At 35.1% G+C, this 20,048-nt stretch overlaps 2 protein-coding genes across 8 annotated transcripts in view; both read right to left on the bottom strand.

Annotated features, from left to right (window-relative positions):
* Nucleotides 1-5,143, bottom strand: part of LOC145680368 (endochitinase-like) — a 55,739-nt gene extending 50,596 nt beyond the window's left edge. Inside the window, exon 1 of the mRNA XM_081750789.1 lies at nucleotides 5,081-5,143. The gene's annotated coding sequence lies outside the window, so the exon portion shown is untranslated. The remainder of the gene's footprint in view (nucleotides 1-5,080) is intronic.
* A 3,533-nt stretch (nucleotides 5,144-8,676) lies between these two features.
* LOC145680367 (endochitinase-like) overlaps nucleotides 8,677-20,048 on the bottom strand; it is a 54,572-nt gene continuing 43,200 nt past the window's right edge. For all 7 annotated transcript variants that reach the window (XM_081750786.1, XM_081750788.1, XM_081750784.1 and 4 more), the window contains exons 9-10: nucleotides 10,438-10,637; nucleotides 8,677-8,803 (exon numbers count right to left, since the gene is read on the bottom strand). In XM_081750786.1, the coding sequence (XP_081606912.1) occupies nucleotides 10,444-10,637 (194 nt within the window). In that variant the 3' untranslated portion in view covers nucleotides 8,677-8,803; nucleotides 10,438-10,443. The remainder of the gene's footprint in view (nucleotides 8,804-10,437; nucleotides 10,638-20,048) is intronic.

Below are 20,048 nucleotides of genomic sequence, written 5' to 3'. Positions count from 1 at the left end.
GACAGAAAGAACAATTAAGGACGCAGTTCTTACATGGAATGAAATTTGACAAATACAGTATTATTTCTGAACAAAAAGCATAAGAAAATGGAAAGTCAATGACATTCTTAGAAATGGTAAGAAGGATTATTGTTGTACGTAGAATGCGTAAAACTAACAAATTATTTCGATTGGAGAATGAGCCCGATAACCTCCTAAATACGTCACTGAAGACAATTCTGCTCGCTGATCCTTCACAGCATTGTTTTTCAACTTCATAAATATTTTGAACATCGCTTATATATATATATATATATATATATATATATATATATATATATATATATATATATATATATATATATATATATATATATATATATATATATATATATATATGGGAACGTCTTACCCGTCCCCCCCAATGTTGAAGACAGATTTGCGCCTATGGTTTCCAATAGTGTTTTAGGTAAGAAATTACGAAATATTTATTCTGTGTTTGGTCACTGTATCTTTGATGGGTCGTCATTTTAATTCTTGTCCGTATTTTGGATCAAGAAATCAGGGCAACCCTAATCTAATAGCATATCAATTGCCTCAATCGGCCGGCGTTAATGCTGTGTTGTTAATGCCACGACTTTAGCGTCCATATAGTGTAAACCCTAGGCGAGGAGCTCGACAATACGAGAAATGTTCATATTTGTATCCTTCGTGACAAGCCTTCCCCCAACCAACCCCAACAATTCATCAAAGGATTTCACTGATATCCGGTAGTATCTGAAGAATTTATCATTGTACTTTCGGTACGTTAAATGAAATTGGTCAGTTGAAAGCCTATTTGTCAACAAAAAATACGTTGATTATTTTCTAATTTCCTGGTTACTTTCCCTTTCTAACCACTCGATGACTACCTAAAGTTTGTTCCCTATATACCAGCATGAGGTCTCTTCTATTTATATGTACCGATGTGCATTCTATTTATGTGTAACGGTTGTCACTTCTACATATATGTAATATACATCAAGTTTGTTACGTTCATTTAAGCGTCACATTGTGCTCAGTTTATACGTAACATGAGACCTTCCATTTATAAGTAACAATATTACATTCATTTCATATGTAAAAAAAATTGCTATTTTTAACGCTTATTTAAGCGTCACAGTTTTTAAAGTGTAGGACAAAAGCTTTCACGTATCAATCTGCAGCGTGTTCATATCCACGACTGGGAGAAAAATAATTTTGTTGTAAAAATTGAACTTCAACGCACGCAAAACGCGCCATACAGTCTTGTTACGGTAGTAGCATCGCTTACCAACCTACGTATAGCATCTGTATAGTCGGACAAAATAACGCGCTTTTCCGTGTTACTAATGCCGTGTTTAGAGGGTCTATATTAACCAGACCTTATGGAGCTATAGCTCTATGCTCTAGGTTCCACTATCTATGTAAAATATCTCGCGTGGTCCAGAATCGATTATACTTTCTGAGCCTATTCCAGCCTCTCCGTTCCATCCTTTCTGCAACACCTCTTCCATAATACATCATTTCTCAGTCATTTACTGTTCGCAGCATTCTACTTCTTCTGAGAGCTCCTTCGTGGCTAAGCGGTTAGCGTACGCGCCTTTGGCGTGTGAGACCCGGGTTCGATTCCCGGCGGGAGCTCATGTGGTTCGGATTCCACGTTAATCAGTAGGTCCACGTGTCATATAGCCTCGCTGCTGAACGGGACGTAAAACTTAGTCAACTCAACTCTACTTCTTCTGTAACCTTATTCGTTGGAAGTTGAATGCACTCCCTCTGCCTGTTATACCTGCATCTATATCTTTTCTAGCTGATGAACTTTTTGTTTTTAATTTTCATATGAATCAATTTCTCACTTTGTCATTTTTCAGTTTTTAAGTGTACAATTATATGATCCTTACTTCTCCTCTGGCTGCATTTTTCAGTTGTATATCTATTTCGGTAAAGACAATGTTATGATAAAAGAAAATGTCTGCCCCGGAGATAGTTTTTACCGTTCTTTAAGCTACTTTTGACTTCTTCCCTCAATCAATTCTTTCTATATGCGGCATCTCCTAAAAACTTTCATACAAAGGGCACTAGGAAAGTTTTGCAATAGAACAGAACGGATCATCACAGGAATTTACAACTTAGAGCGTGTTTAGACATGTCCAAACCTGCACTGTAGTAGCTCTAGTCATTGTCTCAGTGTCAGTTGATTTTCAGATGTGTTAGTGAAAAATGTGGATATGTCGTCGTGGTCAAAAACTGAATACCGGGCAATTTTGCGCTACGATTTTGCATGTGCTTTAAGTGTTGATCAGTGTTTAGATTAAACGATTCCTGTGCTTGGAGAGGATTGGCCTCATCGTACAACGATATTTAGCTAGTACCGAGAGTTTCAAAAAGGAAATTTCAGCCTTGAGCACGCTTCAAGGTCAGGTCTGCCATCTTCCTCTATGATTGAACAAGATATTGCTGCAGTAAGGAAAATGCTTGAGACAGATAGACGGGTTACATGCCATCAAATAAAGTTATGCTTGGACATTAATGCACCAGCAGCTATTCTCCGCGATCACCTTTGAGTTAGAAAGCTTTGCACCCTTTGGGTACCAAATTACTTGACCGATGAGCAGATTGCACACCGTGTTTCATGCTGTCGTGAAATGATGAAAAAAAAATGGAAAATCTTCCTCCGTGTACAGAATTGTGACAGGTGACGAAACTTGGCTCTATTACTACGACGTTCCGACTAAGGCTCAAAACAAAGTCTGGGTGTTCGAAGATAAGGAGATCCCTTGGCGTGGATGTTCGAAAGTCCACATCAGTGAAGAATAGAATGGTGGCGGTATATTTTAGTGTGCGAGGAATTGTCGATCGAATTCTCTTAACACACAGAAGACTGTCACAGGGAGGTGGTATACCGAAGAATGTCTGCCTAAAGTTCTTACAGCTCAAAAACAGTTGCACCCAAACTCAAGGATGAACACATGGGTTTGTTCACCATGATGACTCTCCACCGTTCAAAAGTTTGCTCAGAGTATTTGGCCAGCACTGGACTAAAACTGTTAGAGCAGCCTCCGTACAGTCCAGATCTCGCTTCCTGTAACTTCGCGCTGCTCCCCCATGTGAGAAGCAGACTGAAAGGAAGGCGTTTTACAAGCGATGACTCTCTACCAAGGGCTTGGGATAAGTGTGCTAAGATCTCTGCCGAAAGATGGCAGAGTTTCTTCGAAGACTGATTTAAAAAAATGGAAAAATGTGTAATGTGTGGTGGAAAGCACTTCGAAAAAGTATAAGAAATAAGGTCGTATTGAAAAACTTTCCTACTTCTCCTGTACTAACTGAATCAAATTTTGTCCATTAGGAATGAGTTCTGTCTGCAAAGATTAACCAATTCTCTCATTTTGAATTATTTCGTTCAAATCATATTTGAAAAAAAAAATGAAATGAAATCTTTACGAAAAATGAAATGAGTTTTACGTCCCACGATTATGCTGGCTAGCCTAAAGGAGACGGTGATGATGAGAATGGAATGAAGTGGCGGAATGAAGGAAGTGGGAGGAAAGAGGAGAACCTGGAGGAAACCCACCATACGATGTTTGTCCACCACAAAGATCACTTGGTGTGAGCTGGGATCGAATTAGGGATCCTCTGTACCAGAGGTGAACGCTCTACCACTGAGCACCTGCGCCTCCTCAAACCATATTTGAGTAAGATAATCCTCCATAATAGCATTAGCATTAAATACTACCTAAATATTATTACGAATATACCCATACCATTTCTGTTCATGACTTATTGAATACATAATTTTTAGCGGGGTTACAAACTTTACCATTATTTAACCTATCTCCAGAACGGTTTAAGATATGAAATTGCTGTAAACGGCATTATGACTTTCGCATCTATTGAAAACCATCTAGGATATAAAATTGGATGAAGTACTTTTCTAAGTAGATTTTTCAAAATAAAGGCTTTTGAAAAAGTCAAATTTTCAATCACTTTTATTTTTGTTCTTATTTATTCGAAATCTGTCATATCATTGCCATGGTATTAGATAATAAAGAACTTTGAATGTGCATTGCCCGTCCATCCCACTTGCGTTATTACTGCTACAGAGGCAACCAAAGTATGGATATTTGTGATACTGGAGCGTCATTAGTTTGTAACACTGAGTAACAAAACTGATACTGTAAGTTCTCGTTTAACATGTAGATGTGAAATATGTAATAATCTAAGTAGTGCTGTGCAGACAGAAAAAGAAAAAAAACGCATGTGGCATACTTAAAAAAAGCAGGTTACGTCCGTAAAAAAGCAGGTTACGTCCGTAAAATGCAGTTTACGTCCGTAAGAAAGCAGGTTACGTCCGTAAAAAGCAGGTTAATGTACGACTATATATAACATCCTGCAGCAAATGTATAACTGAAAACGTATGTTTTATAATATATTCCGTATAAGTATTCTATCTACGTACTTTCCGTATGAAAGAAAGAACTGTATACAGACGGTAAGGATCTCACATACAAATGAACGTATATAACAAACAGCTGACGTATGTAACATACGTATACGTATGCAATATACGGAAGACTGTTAGATGTCAGACACCCTGCAGCGTCATGATATAAGTGTGAAAAGGGCAGTACGTATGTAGCATATAGATAACATATGTTCCGTACAAATTTCCATGGTAAGCATACGGTTTCCGTATATTTGAACAATATACCTCTGTCCGGATAATGGATTTTTCTCACTGATTGAAGAATTAAAACTTTCTGTTTGATTAGCAACACTGTTAACCTACTGGTACCACCAAATATGTGAAACAACTTTCCTTTGCCAATATTTGCATTGGTAGAAAATTTCAGTAAAGAGTATGTGAAGAATATTTGTTTTGGGGAAAGCGACTCTCTGCCCACCCTGTATATTTAAGTAAATAAGTGAATAAATTATTGAGGAAAGAAATTAAAGCACATCTATTTTTATTTTGGATCTGATTTGTTATTTGTACCAATTGCATTTTTCTCTTTTATATGCAGTGAAACAAGACCTTTTCATTGCATCCCCGCGTAGACCATTATGATTAACATATACATACCTGTACTTGAAACCATCGTTTTGTGACAGAGCACTGGAACACCAAATGACACAAATACCATTCCAACAACTACTTATATCATACCTTTTTTCTTTTCTTTTTTTTTTTTTTCAAATTAGTTGCTTTGAAGAAGATAGGTAGGCGATATGTTTTTCCAACATATTACTTACAGTTGTGGAAAGAGCTCTTTATGATAACCAATATCTTAATAAGTCACACCAAATGGGCCCGATAAACTTTCGTAAACAAGGAAACCAATCTTTTTTTTTTTTTTTCGTTCTCTCCAGGTCGAAATAATTCAGAAGCAAAATGTTTACGATCACTAAATCCAGTGGGTATTGCACTACGTTCCGCCTCAATCACTGGGTTTTGTTTCTATTTTTCCAACAGATGAAATTATGTTGGCTAAGTAATAAGATAAATTAAGTTTCTACTACAATTTTACAGTATATAGTACTAGTAGAATGGCCGGTTTTCACACGAGAAAAAATAGGTTTAGGAAAAATAGTTCAATGATATATAGGCTTCGAATTTCTTCTGGTTTTCTAGAAACTCTTTTCTACTACAAGTTCGATTACACTGGAGTTCAGAAAACATTCAAATAATCGTTCTCACTATAAATTTCCTCTTTTATATTGCAGAAACTTCGAAAACGCCAAAGCAGGCTTCAGGTTTGAAGCTAGGTTTACCATCATATGGCAGAGCTTTTAAAAACATGACATATGTAGATTTCAGAAAATGATTCACGTTACTACACACATCACTTAATGGTATGGTGAGAAAATGTGATTTATACAACTGAACTTTTACAATACCAATTTAATGGAAAATTTCTTCCTTCCTTCGCAATTACTGCCGAAGGAATGTGTTCTAATTCCTTGTAATTTGAACTTTTTACTATTCTTAACAATAATACTGCATGTGTTGTCAATATCTACACTAAAATACAATTGAACCAAATGTATTGTACAGATATAGTTTAGACCATGGATTTTATTGGCTAGATATGTATTTAGGCAACTTTCATTTTTATTTTAAACTAGCAGAATACTCGTTCTTCGCACGGGGAGAGTAAGTTTCATTTTGGACATAAAAAGCTGAGTTTTGAATTAGACGGCGTCGGAAATATCACTGTTCGTCTCAGCGACCCCGAAAACTGTAGACTGATATCTACATATAGTCTCAGCGACGCCGAAACTATGTCGGCGCTAACATGAGTCATTTTCGATTATATATATATATATATATATATATATATATATATATATATATATATATATATATATATATATATATATATATATATATATATATATATATATATATATAGGATGTTTCAGATAAAACGTCCAGTGCTTATAAATCCGAAACGGCTGAGAATAAAAAGATGAAACAAAAACTTAGATAGGAAAATGTCATAGGGCGCATCACATGGTGTTGTCGTGGTGACCCCCAGGGCCCTCCTTCAAGGGGGCCCAGGCGCCAACTTCAAATTTTCAAATGGGAACATGTATTACTGCAAGGGACGTAAAACTTAAAGATTTCATTTCATTTTTCATTTCAGAAAAACTACTAATTTTCTCTTTTTAAAAAATCTCATGTTTAATGCTTATAAATTTACATCTCTAGTAAATATGAACTCAAACTATCTAAGTTAGTAAATGTCTAATACACACACGAAAAGCTTAAGAGTCTTCATCCCGGCGAAATTAAAATACCGCTAATTTTACAGTAATTATATGATATCTTCAAATAGATAAAAGATAATTGAAATATGGAATAAGAGCGCCCTAGACAATATTATTTTGCGTGAGGTACCGTTATCACAAGTTACCTAGTGGCTTTCCGTTTTCAGCCTTTTACAAACGCGAAAATAAATGCCGATTTTCAAAATGGCTCGAAATCGAAAGCAGATAAGTGAGTCGTGATAACGGTATCTCATGTAAAATTTTATTGTCTAGGGCGCTCTTGTTCCACATTTCGATTATCTTTTATCTATTTAGGCCCGGGTTCGATTCCCGGCGGGAGCTCATGTGGTTCGGATTCCACGTTAATCAGTAGGTCCACGTTTCATATAGCCTCGCTGCTGAACGGGACGTAAAACTCAAAATCAACTCAACTCTTTTATCTATTTGAAGATATCACATAATTACTGTAAAATTAGCTGTATTTTAATTTCGCCGGGATGAAGACTCTTAAGGTGCACAATCCTACGCGTATATAATCAACTATGAGATGAGGCTCACACACAATGGCAGTTGTGCGGCAGAAACAAGCAGTTTGTTGTTGTCAGCGCTCCCTGTCGTTAGCGTCAAGACAGTAGAGGAATCAAGATTAGCTAACCGGAGTGTTAACACCAGTGGCGTATTTGCGATTTTGTTTCGGGGAGGGCTTTACTAAGTTTCGGGGGGGGGGGCTTTGCCTGAAAATGTGAAAATTCTTCAAGATATTTCATATACTTTACTATAGTAAGTAAGATTTCGGGGGGGGGGGCTTAAGCCCGGAAGCCCCCCCTAAATACGCCACTGGTTAACACGATCAACTGGAAATGTTTCCGCGAGCTACTAGTTGCTCGCGAACGACGGTTTGGCGATAACTGATTTAGACAATTGTCAACCCACTCATAATGACGTGTCTCCAAGTCATAGGTTTCCATTACACTTATCAGCAGGGCCCGGATCTTGTTGACCTAAAATTTTTTAAAAAGTGACCTATAAAATGACCCTAAAATTCCTGTAAAATGACCCTAAAAATCACAAAAATTGACCTTAAAACTTACGTTTTCTCAAACATTTATTTCATTAAACATTGACATTTTTTAATATCCATTGGATTTTTAATTAACATTTCTCACTCATATTCAAAAAGTATTGTTTCATTTAGTTGCAGTCCATTGATCATTTCTATTGATCAGTCCATTGTACGGCATTGTAAGTATTGAAAGCGTCAATTTACTCCCGAGTTGAAACTAGGAAGCACTCTTAAACAATAAGACCTAGCAAGTTTAGACTACAAGAAAATAATAGATAAAAACCTTCTAATGCATTTTTAGTTATTCACGTGATCACATTCTTTGTGGTCAATAACCCAAAACTATCTGTTTGGCCACCTACCAACCCCCGCCTTTCGTTAACCAGCTACAGTTTAGTTTTCATTAGCTTGTTAAGAATGCAGTTTTTCCACTCCAATAGTCAGGAGGTAAGAAAAGAGATTATTCAACTTCGTATTTTCTACATCCGTAAACCGTGTTCATTTAAAGATTTCCTTATGTAGAAAAAAAGGAATAAAAAGACCATAAGTGACCTAAAAGTTACCTTAAAATATTAAAAAATGACCTGAAATTTCAAAACAGCAAAAAGTGACCAAAAGTTGACCCTAAAAAACTATATTTTTAGAACCTAGAGTTGATGGATAACGTTTTTATTTGAACTTGCCTTGTCCTATGCGTAACAGAAAAAAGTTGACTTGTCAACAAGATCCGGGCCCTGCTTATCAGTATCTGTAAATGTTTTTGGTATTTCGATACTCGTGTAATTGCATTCTTTTATTTAGTAAAAATAAGTGTTCCGTTTCATGAAGTAATTGTAACGTAAATCTTTATAGTAACTGCTTTATTCGTTACCAAAGTGTATAATTGAATATAAATAATTATTTTAATACAAAAAATTGATGTAGTCGAACTTCTTCTGCTTGCCAGGTGAAAATGGTTCCTTCCTGTTTATTCTGAAAAACAAAATTCGAGTAAAATAAATAATTAGTATCATTACATACTTTACATTTCATTTTATTACACTGCAATATATGTTTCTCCCCTGTGAAATATCATTCCAGATTTCTAGTAAATTTATTCACGATTTTTTGGATAACATTATTTCTGGTAGGAACACCATGACATGACAAACGTTGTTTAATGTTCCCGGACAATCAATCGTACTAAGGGTGAAACACCCGTGAAACACGTCAGGCTACTTTCCAGTCGGGAAATTTATATTCTTGGCAGAAGCTAGCTTAAATAAGTCCATGTATGCATTAAAGTTCCAGTCAACCTGTCTTCAAGAAGCAGCATTGCTTGCAGTATATTATACGTAAACATACAGAACCTGCTGTTGCTGCTACATATTTTAGGAGACGTTCCATATTACAACTGAGCTCAGTATTGCAAGGGAATTGAAATGTTACGTCAATTAAAGTGTAACGAGACCAATCAATGCTCTACAATATTAGTGATTCTGTCTAGTAACAGTACTTTAACTAGAAACTACCTTAAGCTAGGATAGTCAAAAGATTTCGCCCTAGAAAGCCAGAAATAAAGTTATTGTAGACAACGGGCTGAGCAAACGCCAGTTAAAAAGAAGCTGTCGGGCCAACTATAGTCCACTATAGAATTCTAATATCAGGGCACTTTAGTTTAGTATAAGAGATGAACTTCATCCTTCAATTTTTCAGCTCTGCTAAAAGTGCAAATATATTACTCTGGTCAGGATTATTAACGGCAACTGAACCGAAAAAAAAAAAAAAAAAAAAAAAGTTTTGCTTTCAGTCCCGAAACCTAAATATGGTTTTCATTCGGAATGTTTTAGAAACAGAACGAAAAATTTATTTCGACATATTGGTTCTAATCGTGAAACCGAAAACCGTAATAAATTGAGCTTTGAGTAGAGAACCGAAATAGATTTCGATCAGTGACAACGTTAGAGAGGACGGGTGCGGGCGCCTTATTATTGGCTACGTTGTCTCCCGACTGCTCCTAGACATGTTGTATTGTAATGTACGTCAAATAATATACAGCTGCTCCCAAGAAATATATCAGCTCCAAGAAACTAAAGCTGACGTCATCACTGATTTTGACGTATCGAGTCTATTCACAGAACTAAAATACATTATGACATATCACTTCTATTCACGAAACCGAAAATCAAAGTCATATATGAAATATGTTTTGAAACTGTTTCAACATCATCATTTGCAAATATAGTTACCTGAAAATCGGTACAAGCTGCATACTGTCTAGACCAACTAGGAAATCATAGTTCGATAGAACTACTCATAGCAACTAAAGGTTGATTTTGTTAAATTCGGTTTTGCAGGCCCTGAAATAATTGATTTCAGTTCTGGAAAATGAACCAATTTTTGTCATAAAAATCAGTTTTGGTCCCTGTCCCTATCCCGGAATCAATTGATTTCGGTAATGGGTCCGAAATTGATTTTTGTCAGAAACTCTTTTCCGGCTTCACAACTGGTGTTGTTCCACTCCAGAACCTAAACCCAGTAGAACTCATTTACACCATTTCCCGTTACCGTTAACAACTCCTGATTCTTGAATGTCAACATTTATATAACTGAAAAGGGACATGTACCTTCTTTTATTTTGGAGGCCTATAATCTCTCAGTTCTTCGTAGATAACAGTCATCATTGGATTATTGCCTTCACCACAGATGTTCTGATAGTCATCTAAATTAATGGCCCAAGTCATTGCTCCAGCATAACCTTTTTCTTTCAGGAAGGTCATTTTGTACCTTACGCTCTCTGGATTCTCATAACCTAACCACTGGACACCTATTCAGAATAAAATGACGTCTTGTTAACAATTCATCAATATTATCATAAAGCGTAACATAAAACAGAAATTTACTTATCTTACAAACAGAAAGATAACAAGTGATAAAATTTTTGTTCAGACCAAGGGAAAACTGTAATGCCCCGCTATTTTACACCTGCGCCGCATTACATTAAAGTATATTTGGAACGTGGCGATTTGCACTATGATCTGTATCCGGTGGTTTAAATCTAAACAAAGATACATTTTTCGAATCGAAATTTAAAATAATAGATTTATTTAAAAGTTTGAGTCGAAGAATATAGAGAATATATAATGGAAGAATCAACCCTGCGAATTATTTTATGGATTTAATGTTATAGTGACGAGGGTTTGAAAAGTGCAAAACTATTGTGCTAAATTTTAATTAACTTTCCAATAAGTGTTGATTATTTTACAGTAAGGCATGAATAAAATATAATGGATTTCTGAAGCTATTATTTAGCTCAGGGGATTCTATTCCCTCTCCAAATTCTACACACCATCACGTCTAAACTTTCGACATGAATTATGAGTAGTTATATTACAAAATAAGGTAATAGTATACATGAGAACCCCCTGTCTTCCGTGCGCGAGGATACTTCATATTATATATTTATACGTTATCAAATTAAATCACTGCGTTGTCTTCATTATATGTGCTTAACATTCTATTTTTACTTTCTATAATAAATTTTGTTGATTTCGATTCGAAAAATGTTAAATATTTTAAAATTTATATCATGATGCAGACCAAAATCCTTGTTGCATATAGTGTGATGCGCTATAGCATATAAAGTACAAGGGCAAATAGGTACGTTCTTTTTTATTTTCGTATCAGTGGATAAGTAAATGAAAGTGGGTTTGTTACCCCCTTTCTAAATTCGTAGATACTCAATGAATAATCCCTAAAAGTATGAGCGTCCAGCTTCTTCTGGAACTCAGACGGTCTTACGTATACTATATCCCAAAATAAAATGTCTCATCAAAATTTTCTGTGGTGCATGCTGTATAATTTGTATACTTGATATCAGATGGTGTTTGTAGCAAATCGTAATCTTTCTTGCTGCTTAATTTGTATAGATTCAATGATATATTAATATGGTGTCATAAGATGTTATGTTGAAGTTGGTTACAGACTGACGATTCCGAAAAAGCTCACTAAAATACGTTAATTGTAATTTTTTTAAAAAAGTTAAAAATGTAGATATGATATAAATAAATATATACATAAATGAAAGTATATATAAAAGAGAATTAATTTAATATGAAAGTTGCCTGTAAGTGCACAGAGATATTTATAAAAGATGATAAAGTAAAACTTCGTATAATTGATGTACATGAGCGTAGGAACGTCAGATAGTACCAACCAATGTTTGAAAGAGAAATAGAAATGAAATGAATTACTGTAAGATATGCACAAGCAAGACACTAAATCGAGCTACATATACTTAAATAAATATAAAACGAGCTACATACAAACAGAACAACATCATAATCATAGTACTACCATGAGCAAAATAAATGACGCGTCTCTTTATTTTGAAGTTTTTTGAAAATATCTCCGTTTTCTTTATATGTTCGAAATTTCGGAAGGTTTCCCCAGCAGGACAGGTTAATAACAAACCCGTTTTTAATATTTGTGTTAGATATTAGCTTAAAATAAAGAAATTAGAAGCAAAAAACATTAAATCGACAGAAATCTCGAGAATTACCAACTCTGCTAAAGTGTGAAATTTTCAAGAACGCGAGGGAATTCTGCAGTTCAACACGAAGCAGCGACATCTATGTCATTGAGAGAAGCGTGGATTAGATCTACAAACGAAAATCTTAACGAAATATTTCTAGTATGTCTTATTATATGCATTATCAGCGAACTCCAAATATATGAATCTATGCTAAGTATTAACGTATAGATAGTGCAAATAGTGGAAATTACCTATGGAAAAAGACGAATTGTTAGCCCAATCGTAATGAAAAATCGTCTTTACTGTAGAACAGGTTCAGCTTACGTAAGAGAGCAAATAGCTCAGTTAGGTAAAGCAACAAGTTTGTATACCGAAGGTAGACGGTTCGAATCCCGTGGAAGTACTGTTGTCATTTTTATCACTAAGGTTATTTTATTTATTTTTTATTTGGGAGAGAATCAAATTGTAACATATGTGTAAAACTCATGACGATACAAAAAAAAATAAATAAATAAAAATAAAATAAAATAAAAAGAGAAAATATCGTCGCATTTGCATTAGTGTCTCTAATTTTTGTTTGCAAACAGATTCGTAATTATTTCCCCTGTGCTCACTGATGCATAACGAATGTTTTCCAGTAAATGTTAATTCTAATTTGGAGAATTTTATAGATTCACAATGTTTCTCACTACATAGTCTTCTATCTACGTGTTTGTATATTTTGATAACAGATTTCCCTATTAAATGTTTAATTTTCTCTATAAATATTTGTCTTAAATTGAAATTGTTTTGAATTTACTACATAAGCAAAGTTGCCCGAAGGAGGGGAGCTCAAGTAATAGATATTCTACGTAAAAGCAACCTATTGTAAAATGATGATGCTTCTTACCTTCAGCACATAATCTTAACGTTAGAGAGTCAGAGAGAGAAAAATCCTGGTTTTTCCTCCTCTATGACCACCCATCTTAAACCTCTACATATCATTGTTCGTCTCACATAATTTCGGCTCTCCAAAGACATTCATATTTATTATTATTATTATTATAATTATTATTATTATTATTATTATTATTATTATTATTATTAATGAATATGCCACCCTTACATAATGTTGTAACTTTACACATCTTAGTTTAAAGTGCTTTCTTTAGTAATAATTTGAGCAACCACTTCACAAAATTTAAAATGTATGAGGGGGCACGACGTTTTATTTCCCCTCCTCTCTTTTCAGCACCCTCCAACAGAAGGTATATAATTTCTGAGAAGCAGGGCAGACAAAATGAATAAGAAATATATTTAGAGCATCCTTTCCTCCTTCGTGAATGTAATATCACGTAGCATTTTTTATTCTACTGAAGACGACCCTAGGCCGTTATGGTTAGGTAACAAAAGAAATACCTAATATATTTATAGCGCCCCTTATCTGTAATATTACCTCTTCTTTATTTGTTCGAGGCTTCCTTACACAACCAAGGGTGACAAAAAGAATAGGAAAAGTGTCTAAAGATTACAAAAGACTTTATATTTTGTCAGAAACAAGGCAGTATATACACAACATTACTTTCGTTAACAAGTGTTTCACCCTTGAGTCGCTTATAAAATTATGCAGAATAACTTTTGCCGATCATTGTTCTAGAGGGATTTGTCCAGGATGGTTTGGTGTCGAGCTAATAACGATAAGTATATTTATTTACATCACTGTTAAAGAAATAGCAAACTTTCTGAAAGGAACTTACTTAGGAAACAGATCTTCCTTCTACTTAGCCAGAGCCCACTCTGAAAAATTGCATCTGGCATTCTGAGTGAAAGTTCTATGGGACTATTAGAACAATATATTCCCGTTTTCACGCTGATGGTAGAATTTCTTAAACAGTTATTGAATTACGTTCGAAGGGTAGGCGTAAATAGCGCCCCCGCAACAATGTGGCGTGGGGACCGCACAAGCTCCAAGGCCAAAAAATATACAGAAAGTACGCAGGGGCGGAGCAGGCCAAATTTTCACACGGGCAAAGTGACTTTTTGGCGCCCTTCCCCTAGTAGTAGCCTATAATTTACATTTTATCATAGTGTTTTTAATAGTTTAAACCAGGAGCGTCATTTCAGATTTTGCTTTGGGGGGGGGGCAAGACCTCTTGATATAAGTAAAATTTCGCGTTTTTCACTGATTTACTACTATTCTAATGATAAAATCTATATACATCTCAAACTCACGGGGGGCAAATGCCCCTCCCTGCCCTCCCTAAATGACGCCCCTGTTTTAAACCCATTTTCAAAAAGAAATCCATTACCTAGGAAAAGTTCACAAAGAATATGGCCCGCTATAAACAATACCAACTCCACCCCCCTGGTCTAGTGGCTAGCACGCCTGCCTTCTGTGGTACCGGGTCCCGGTGGATTGCTGTTGAACGATAAAAGTGGTTCGGATTCCACTATAATTAGTATCCACATCTCCCTTGCCCATTAAGGCATAACCGTGGAACGCTAAACTCAAGCAAACAAACAAACAATACTTAATTCCCGGCACTCTTTATTCTACATGCCATCTCTCAATTTTTCGATACAGCCCCGTTAGTACTATGAAACTCTCTTCTTCCATAGTGAAATGAAAAAAGATCATATAATTGCCACTACTTTACAAGAATATAAACCAAACACGTCAGTAGAAAGCACATTGTAAAATTTACTTTTTGAGGCTCGTTTTGGTGCCCCTCTTTCTCTGGCGCCCCGGGCAGTCGCCCGGCCCTTAGTCCGCCCTTGAAAGTACGGACGCATAACTAAGGACTGCGGAGGAGAGGTTACCCTTCATGTTATGCCACTGGTTTGACGTGTTTGAAATGTTCAGTAAGTGAGCAGTTGGTGAAATAATTTCGACGGTTACTGACGTTTAAAGTTTAGCTAAGACAAAGCTACCTAATCAAATACATTTGATATCGCGATGTCACAATTTGATTTTTCCTCACATAAAAAAGATAAAAACAATAGTAATAAAAACCCTTACTCGTACTGGGCTCCTAACTAACTAACAACCTAATTCTTACAGACTAGTTGCTCTGACCAACTGAGTTTCGATTTCTTACGCGAAAGAAGTCTGTTATATTAAGAGGCATGCTTTTCATTATCAAAACTGTTCGAAGTAATACGAACATGGCTTAAGAACAGGGAAGGAACTGAATTACCACTCGATTGACCTTGAGGGCAAATCACCAAAGCGTAGCTATAAACGTAAGTTCAGCATGCATTTCTCTGGAGTTGTGTTCAGTATTCCTATCTGCCAGTCATGCTTGTTCGTAGGAGTAATATGTTACAAACCTAACCTTTCGATAGAGCACAATGACAGAGAATCAAAGTTAATGAATTCTTGCCCTTGTGAACTTGGGATACCACCATGTGCAATAAAACTGTCGCGTCTTCTGAAGTGATATTTTATCGAAAATAACTCGTTTTCCTTTATATATCCGAAGTTTTTGAGGGTTTCAAAATGAGGAAACGTTACTGACAAACAAGGATGCATTTAGGGGTGGGTCCAGGTGGTCCGGACTCCCCTCTGAAATCCCAACTTCTCTGTAAATTTAGCCTAAATTTAAGGATTATCTTTTAAATTTTATTATAATTTATCCTAATATTGAAGTCGGACTTCTCCCGAAATAAATTACTGCATACGTGCCTGCTGACAATTTTCAATATATTCCTTAAATAAGTAAAATAACTAAATTAGGAGCAAAAAGCTTCAACACGGGCTAACTTTTGTCCACTGCCAATATTGTTAGAAGGGATATTAATAGCAAAAACTGCTAGGCAATGCTGAACCTTGGAACTTCACTCCGAACAGCAAGCTTATTATTGAGAACTACATATGAAACATTTTATCAAAACTTATCTAGCTTTTACCTGGCATGAAATTATTATATACACCAAAATTCACTCTCCTAAAATGTGTATCTAAACATTGCTCTACGTATCTACGAAGCAATGAATATTATTTATCGAAATATGTGAGCAGGGAATTCTAACAGCCAGCCATTTTATTTAAATCGTAGTAAACCCTGTAACCGTGCGTTAACGTGAAGACAAAGCTTGGTCCATTGGTAAAGTGTTGGAAGAATATAAACTCAATGTTCGTAGGTTCGAATCTATCCACTCACCATAACATTTTGTTCTTATGTGTAACGATGAAATAAGAAAGAAAAAATGTATAACCGTTAAGACAAAACTTCAACCAAGTCTGAAGAGAACAATACTAAAATAGTAATACAATGACGTCAACCAAAAATTATTTCATGTAGCGTTTGGACGAAATTACAGCTGTTAACAATTGCAGAAATAAAAACAGGCTGTAATGCAGTCTAGACTTCTGAATGCATTTACTTCCTGAAAACTTCCGTCTCGTCATTGGTATGCCGTTAATCATTGTAAAACCTTTCAATTGGAAGTGAAATGACACAAACTAAAACAGTTTTAAATCAATAAATGTCTATGTGTAAAAGTAGGTGTCTTTTATCTGTAGTTCTGAGTTCCTTTTACTTTGAAGTGACAAATGAGAGAAGAAAGTATGGTGTTCGAAAAAAAAAATCAAATTTGAGATTTCAACGAATTTACACGTATTATAGCCCCTAACACCGAAAAAGTTATTTTTCGATACATGTCCATCAGTTCGTCCGTCCGTTCGCTACACTTTTCTGTGCACTCGCCTAGAAGCCATACCTGAAGCCATACCTCGCCTAGAAGCCATACTTGAACATACCGTAAATTAGTTGAAAAATTTACGGTATGTTCAACTTATCTGCACCAAATTTTAGTTTAAGATTTTCATAGTATTTCCTATAGTTTTTTTTTATTATTTCCCTCCTACTCCCAAAACAAGGGTAGTTTCCTGTACGATGAAAATAAAAAAAAGATATTTTTTCATAACTGGCTCTAACGATCTTGTTTTCTTTCTTTTTTTATAAATCAATATTTAATTAGCAACCCTATTTTGTGGTATAAGGCATTTATCTGAGAAAAATCTACAAGGGGTAGTTTATACTAAGGGGGTGAGTTTTTGCTCAGTGATTTTCTCAAAATGGACTCAAATGTTTTCGTTCATATTTCATAAATAAAGATTTCATTAAAATCTTATCAATATGGCATAACTCGTTTGTCCTAAAAAAATGCAAGGGGTAGTTTATTCTTGGTGGAGTGTTGTCTGGGCGATTTTCTCAAAAACGACTCAAAAGAGTTTATTCATACTTCAAAAATAAATATTTCGTTAATAACCGAACAATATGGCAAAACTCGTTTGTCCTGAAAAATATGCGAGGGGTAGATTACTCTTGGGGGTGTTTTTCCTCCACGGTTTTCTCAAAAATGAGTCAAGCAATTTTGTTCGTACTCAGAAATAAATATTTCATTAAAAACCTAGAAATATGGAATAACTCGCTTATCCTGAAAAAATCCTCAAGAGATAGTTTATTCGGGGAGTTATTTTTCCCTCACAATTTTCTCAAAAATTACTCGGACAATTTTATTGATAATTCATAAATAAGTATTTCATTAATAACCCTATATTTTAGTATAAGTCATTTCTATGAAAAACAATTACAACGGATAGTTTATTTTTGGGGTCAAGGTTTTTTCCCCGACAATTTTCTCGAACGACAGGCGATTTTGTTCAAATTTCGCAAATAAATATTTCATTAATAACCAAAAGTATATCTTAACTCATTGTTCGAAACAATTCACAAGAGGTAGGTTACTCCTGACGTGTTCTTTTTGAACGACTTTCCCAAAGTGACTCATTTGATTTTTTTCATATTTCATAAACAATGATTGCATTAATTGGTCTATTATATGTCTAATGAAAATGTGCTCAAAGTGTGAGTTAGTTTTGTAGTATGGATTTTCTTCAATCGAAGTTTTTTATTCGATAATCTGACATTCGATGGATTTGAATAATACGATAATTTTATTCGTATTATCCAAATACACACTTCAGTAACAACTGCGGCCTAACACAGTTAAGAAATTGAATTGAAAAAGTTTAGTGCGGTGGCCCTGTAATTGAATATTTTTTGAGAAACTCCCTAGCTTTTTGTGGTATACTCAGGCTTTTCTTTTTCGAGCGACAAAAGAGAGAAGAAAATATAGTGATTGTGAAAATAATATCAAATTCAGATTTCAACGGATTTACATGTTTCATGGCGTCTACATACCGAAAATGTGAGTTTTCGACACCCGTCCTTCCGGTCCGTCCGTTCGGCACACTTTTATATGCACTCGCCTAGAGGCCATACCGTTCAACTTATCTACACCAAATTTGAAACTTAGGGTTTACTTAGTATTCTTACAGGAGCTTTTCCATTTTTTCCTACCACCTACAATAAGTGTGGTTTACAAACAGCCGAAAATCGAAAAACGCTATTTTCTCAAAAATGGTTTTAACAATTTTGTTTATTTTTCATTAATCAATATTTAATTAACAACCCTATATTGCAGTATCAGATATTTCTCTTAGAAAAATTTACGAGGGGTAGTTTATTCTTGGAGGTGACTTTTTCTCGACGATTTTCTCAGAAAAGACCCTGGCGAATTTTGTACACACTTCATAAATAAATATTTGACCTTACAACATGGTATAAGTAAATTGACCTGAAAAATATATGAGTAGTAGTTTATTCTTGGACTTGAATTTATTCCCAGTGAGTTTCTCAAACACGACCAGTTGGCAACCCTGTATCTAGACAACGAAGCTGAATTCGAAAACTGCAAGAGGACCATTTGTCTCCTTTTGATGTCACGAATCACCTCCCGAAGTTTGTGGACATCTTTCAGGTTCACCCTTGATGAAGCTTCTTTTCGAAAAGTTAACTATTAACTTTAGGCATTGTTTATCTTTTTTTAAATCACAAATGTCTTTATTAATTTTAAGGCAGAGAACTACTTCTGAGAGAATAGATCTTGAAAAATAATTTTAAAACTTAGACTTTTGTTTTCGAGACATTCCAGACAAGACGAGACATTTTACAAGCTATCTCGTGTCCAAAACATTTGCCTCGTATTATCTTGGATGTCACAAAGCCCGTCTTGTCTCTTTCTCGAGACATGTCTTATCTCGTGCGCATTCGTTAACAATTGGGAAGGATTATCTTTCTACTCAAAGCATTGTTTTTATAATGGTTGCATATTTATGATAATTGCTGTCCACATAAATTACAGTCCTTTCAGTTGAATTAATTTTTATTATTACACCCATGCACACGGTATTTGTCCACCTCAAATTTCACTTGGCACGAAGTGGAATCGAGCCACGGACCCCCTGCACCAAAGGTCCCTGCAATGCTTTATTATTATTATTATTATTATTATTATTATTATTATTATTATTAATAATAATAATAATAATAATAATAATAATAATAATAATAATAATAATAATAATAATAATAATAATTGAAGCGAGCTTAACGAGTTTCAACCGTACGACTCAACCAACGTTTGGGTGCCTGTTCGTTCGTCTGCTCCTCTCATAAAAGACATTTCATTTTAATGAAGCTAGTAAGTGCCTTCTTTTAGCTCTGCGAAGTAACTATTGCTTGGAATATGAATCTGCAAAACATAAGAGGTAAAATTAACCAAATGGTGCAAGTTTCCACTTATATATACAAAACAATTTTGCAATATCAACTACGTGAATCTTGTCCCATAAAGAAGCCGAAACCCCTACACCGA

The sequence above is a fragment of the Thermobia domestica genome, chromosome 3 (assembly GCF_964235325.1).
Source record: "Thermobia domestica chromosome 3, izTheDome1.hap1.1, whole genome shotgun sequence".
NCBI lineage: Eukaryota > Metazoa > Arthropoda > Insecta > Zygentoma > Lepismatidae > Thermobia > Thermobia domestica.
The sequence above is the reverse complement of the archived record's forward strand: the minus strand, read 5'-3'. Positions and strand labels throughout refer to the sequence as shown.